General features: G+C 39.2%; 1 protein-coding gene across 2 annotated transcripts in view; it reads right to left on the bottom strand.

Annotated features, from left to right (window-relative positions):
* nfkb2 (nuclear factor of kappa light polypeptide gene enhancer in B-cells 2 (p49/p100)) overlaps window positions 1–3,790 on the bottom strand; it is a 21,153-nt gene extending 17,363 nt beyond the window's left edge. The window contains exons 1-2 of one of the 2 annotated variants that reach the window (XM_035172376.2): window positions 3,694–3,790; window positions 1,250–1,365 (exon numbers count right to left, since the gene is read on the bottom strand). In XM_035172376.2, coding sequence (XP_035028267.2) covers window positions 1,250–1,266 — 17 coding nt within the window. In that variant the 5' untranslated portion in view covers window positions 1,267–1,365; window positions 3,694–3,790. The remainder of the gene's footprint in view (window positions 1–1,249; window positions 1,366–3,693) is intronic. The other variant, XM_035172375.2, reaches the window with a different exon arrangement.
* Between the last annotated feature and the right edge of the window lie 587 nt (window positions 3,791–4,377).

The raw sequence follows: 4,377 nt of genomic DNA, 5'->3' as shown, positions 1-4,377 counted from the left end.
TTTAAATGCTAATGAGCCAGCCTCCTCTCCCCCATGATTTTAAACGATATAAATTACATATTTTATATGATATAAATTATCAAATATGCATCCCATACTTTGTATTCCCTTGTTGTCCTGGAGTTTTAATTTTCCCAATCACATAATTAAATGTCCCCTCTGCCCCCACTACAAGCCCACAAGCAGACAGACAGAGAGAAAGAGAGGTGGGGCTATGAAGACCATCATTTACCCCGAACCCCGACATTCAACGGGTACAACAACAAGCGGAGAAAGCAGAATCGCGGGCTGACCTTATATATACAGTCTATGGGGCTGACCAGCGGAGAAATGCTTCGTCCCGTGCTGAACAGCCAGGCGGCTGCGTGCTGGAGAACGGCCAGCGCTGCGTCTCAGAGCTCTGCCAGCTCGGTGTAAACCCGCGTGATTTGGGGGCCAAGACCATGTAGGAGACTTCCAGTTTCTTGTTACGACACAAAACCCAGGAAGCTCAATCGAGTCGCTCAAGCATGACGTTTCTGACTTAGAGGAACCATAACAGTGTTTGGGTTGGTAGACATGAGCCAGATACCCACATTAACCTGGAGAAGCACTAACAAAGTGGAATTTGCATGCTATGTCCCCTTTAACATCATCACAAACTCCGAGGCTCCGTCCACACAACAACGTTTTTGTTTTAAAATTATCATCTGCTACAGATTCCTTAGACGTTCTCACGACTCCAGAGTTTTACTTTCAATAAAAGCTGAAGTTTGTAAACGCTGCTGGTTCAGTTTTACTTTGAAAACTCTGGAGCTGAGTTTAAACCCGGACGAACAGAAACTGAGAAGTTCGGAGAGGATGACATGGACGATCAGCTTCCTGCTGATTGGATCTTTTCAGTCAGGTCATGACGTAGCCTTCTCTGATTCGTCTCCTGTCACATGACCTCCTGTCACATGACCTCCGTCATGAAGAAAACCACCAGCCTCAGCTCCCAGAGTAGAAACAACATGGAGAACAAAGTGTTACCGACCCTGTTGTCTCTGCTGCTGTTCAGTTAAAGTCTGTATTCTACAATGATACAGCTGTTTACACTGACACGTGCATGCCCAGTGCACGTGAGTGGTCATGTGATCTGCGTTTTCAGGCGTGTTCATGTGGACAAACATGGTTTTAGATTTGTTTAAATCGTGTGGATGAAGCCTCAGACATGTTTTTGGACTCTGCTCTTCCTCCTCCTCCTCATCATCATGCTAATGAAATGTACCTCAGAGCTCCGGCCATGACGCAGCAGACACACCGATGAAGAGGAGTGAGATGAAGATGAGGGCTCTGCTCCCGGCAGCAGGAAGCTGATCTGCTCTTCCTCCTTCAGGGATTTTCCTGCAGACACCAAACAAAGTGTTAATGTTGACTGTGATGGAGTCATGTCTAAAAACATCAGAGGGAATTTCCACTCTCCCTCCTCCTTCTCCTCCTCCTCCTCCTTCTCCTCCTCCTCCTCCTCCTCCTCACAGCTGATTATTTAGAGACAATCCTCAGTTTCTCTGTTCACTGTCTCCCTGACATGGTTTAGCTTAGCTTAGCATAAACACGCGGCTGCTAGCTTTGAAACAATTCCAACCACTGACGAGTCCCGATGACGCAACAGATCCACAAACACTGTGGGTTTAATTTGTAGCGCCCTCTGCAGGACAGTACAAACAGAGTAAGTACGTGTTTCACTGATCCGGGCAACATTGACCATCATGCATTGCTCACAGGCTGAATGGAAAAAAATGTTTAGACAGAAAATAGGTTTTAGAAAATCTATAAATGTTAAAACATTTCTGTTGAACTTTGACCTTTGACCTCAAACTTGGAAACATCAGTTCAGAGGCTGCAGGTAAAGACTGATGATGTCACAGCAGAGCGACGACATTGTCTCATTTCAAAGGCTTCCTTTCCCCCCCGAGGAACCAAGGCACCACCAGAACAGCTGACGCTGCAGATGTTCAAAAACAAGCTGGTTTCACCGACCTCAGAAAACCTGTGACCGTCTCAGTTCGGCCTCTGTGGTCTACACACATGAACGAGACGGAACTGAGCTAAGACGCAGCCAAAGTGTAAAGGACACACGTATTGTCACCATGGCAACAGTTACTCAGCCATTTAGACTTCTGTGACGAAACAAAGAAAAACTAAAAACTTCAAACAGCAGAAACTGAAACAACCGGAACCAGAAAAGTCCAAATGTTTAAAATCTAACGAGCTCCACCATTGGTCAATTCACTGATTGACACGACATTAACCTGCAAATACTCAAATCATTGATTAATCATCTTTATCATTACTCAGTAAAAACTGAAAGTGTCGAGAATATTTGTTGTTGTTTCACAAAATGAGGGTGGTGCAGTCTGCCCAGCACATCCCCAGGACGGAGCTACCATCCATGGAGGACCTCTCCACCAGCGGTGTAGGAAGAAGACCAACAGGATCATCAAAGACCTCTATCACCCGAACCACAAACTGTTCTGCCTGCTGCCGTCTGGCCGACGGTACCGCAGCATCGGGCCCCCCCACCAGGCTCAGAGACAGTTTCATCCCCCAGGACATACGACTTTTAAACTCCTCCAATCTGCCATAACCCACTAAACCAGCTCCTTAGCATATTTGCACTATTGCACAAAATTGCACTATTGTTTTTTTCTTTAGGTGTATATATATATTTATATATATATATTTTATTTTTATATTTAAAATTTTTGATATTCTATTCTATATTTATTTTATTCAATATTTTTTTGGTTGTAATATTCTGAGCATTGCTATAAGAGAGCCTGTGACCCAAGCATTTCATTGCCAGCGACTGCTTAATGTAATTGTTGTGTATATGACAATAAACTCTTGAATCTTGAATCTTAAATCTTGAATCTTGAAAATTAGTTTTAAGAATAAATTATCTCCATGATAATTACTGATAAGTATTAATTTATATTTTAAGGACAATCAATCAACTGAGAAAATAATCAACAGGTTAATCGATAATAAAATAAATATTTAAACTGACCCATGGTTCAATGTGACTCTAATGTCAAACACTTATTATTGTTTATCAGAAGTAATAAACCTCAGAGTGTTTAAGACAAATTAACATGAATCATCTAAACCACAGCACAACAAAAATTAAAACAACACAGGAAGAGAATCTAATAAAAAAGGGATTTTTCCTCAGTTACACAATCTGATCAAACAGCAACACACACACACACACACACACACACACACACACACACACACTTTTCTTCATGTCTCATCTCAGTTAAATATCATTGAAAACAAACACATATTTATTCTGATTTTCCCTTCGCATTAAAATCATAATGATATTTAATATAAACAAAAATCATCTGCATATGATCAGGAAACATTGAATCATGTCTGTGAATCAACACGTCAGATTAAACAGAGTAAATGTGGAGACAATGTGAAACTGACCTGAAACAAATATTATTTTGATATTAGACTAATATTAAACTAACCATCAACATTAAACTAACCTGAGACTGACATTAAACTAATACTAAACTAGCATCAAACTAGGTTTAACCAGACTAACTGGTAACTAACCTTTCATTCAACTAATCTGACATTAAACTAATATTAAACTAGCTTCAAACTAGCTAACTAGCAACTAACGTCACAAGAACAGTAGCATGAAGTTGTTTTTACCTTTGAATCTGTTTGGATGTGAAAGTTTTTTCTTCTGTTTCAGTAAAAAACAAAACATAATACAAAAACACACTGTCACACGCCTGAGACAACTTCCTGTGTAAACCTTTCAAAATAAAGTCATCATTTAATTTCACCTATCATTTCTGTTTGTAGCAGACAGAACAAATCTCATCTGATTTATATAATATATATAATAATATATAATTATAATTCATTTCATTTAATTTATCAATTTTTTGTCCGTTTTTTCTTATTGAAATTCAAACTGAAAAAAATGTAAAAACTTACTAAAACTAAAATAAATACAAATTATAGAAAATTGAAACAGACTAAAGTCAATGAAACAAAGATATTTATATATTTAAAATATAAGATTGAACATGTGGTTGCTGGTTTATATAACCACCTCAATTACATAACAAAGTGAACAAATATAATTAAAATGATGTGAAAATATTTCAATGTTCAACAAATGTTTGGATTTAAATTTAAATTTTAAATGTATGTCTTTTCATTGACAGTTAAAAATTTCTGATCATGACAACGATTACACAAAGCTTTTATTTTGATGGTTAGCCCGCGGGACCGGAAGTAGATCTCGGCTGTTATACACGGTCTGACGCAGCTCCGTACTGTTGTCATGGAGACCAGTGCCCGTCAATCAGAGCGGAAAGCCCCGGA

Source organism: Hippoglossus stenolepis, chromosome 12, assembly GCF_022539355.2.
Source record: "Hippoglossus stenolepis isolate QCI-W04-F060 chromosome 12, HSTE1.2, whole genome shotgun sequence".
NCBI classification, from domain to species: Eukaryota; Metazoa; Chordata; class Actinopteri; order Pleuronectiformes; family Pleuronectidae; genus Hippoglossus; species Hippoglossus stenolepis.
This window is presented reverse-complemented; position numbering and strand designations above follow the sequence as displayed.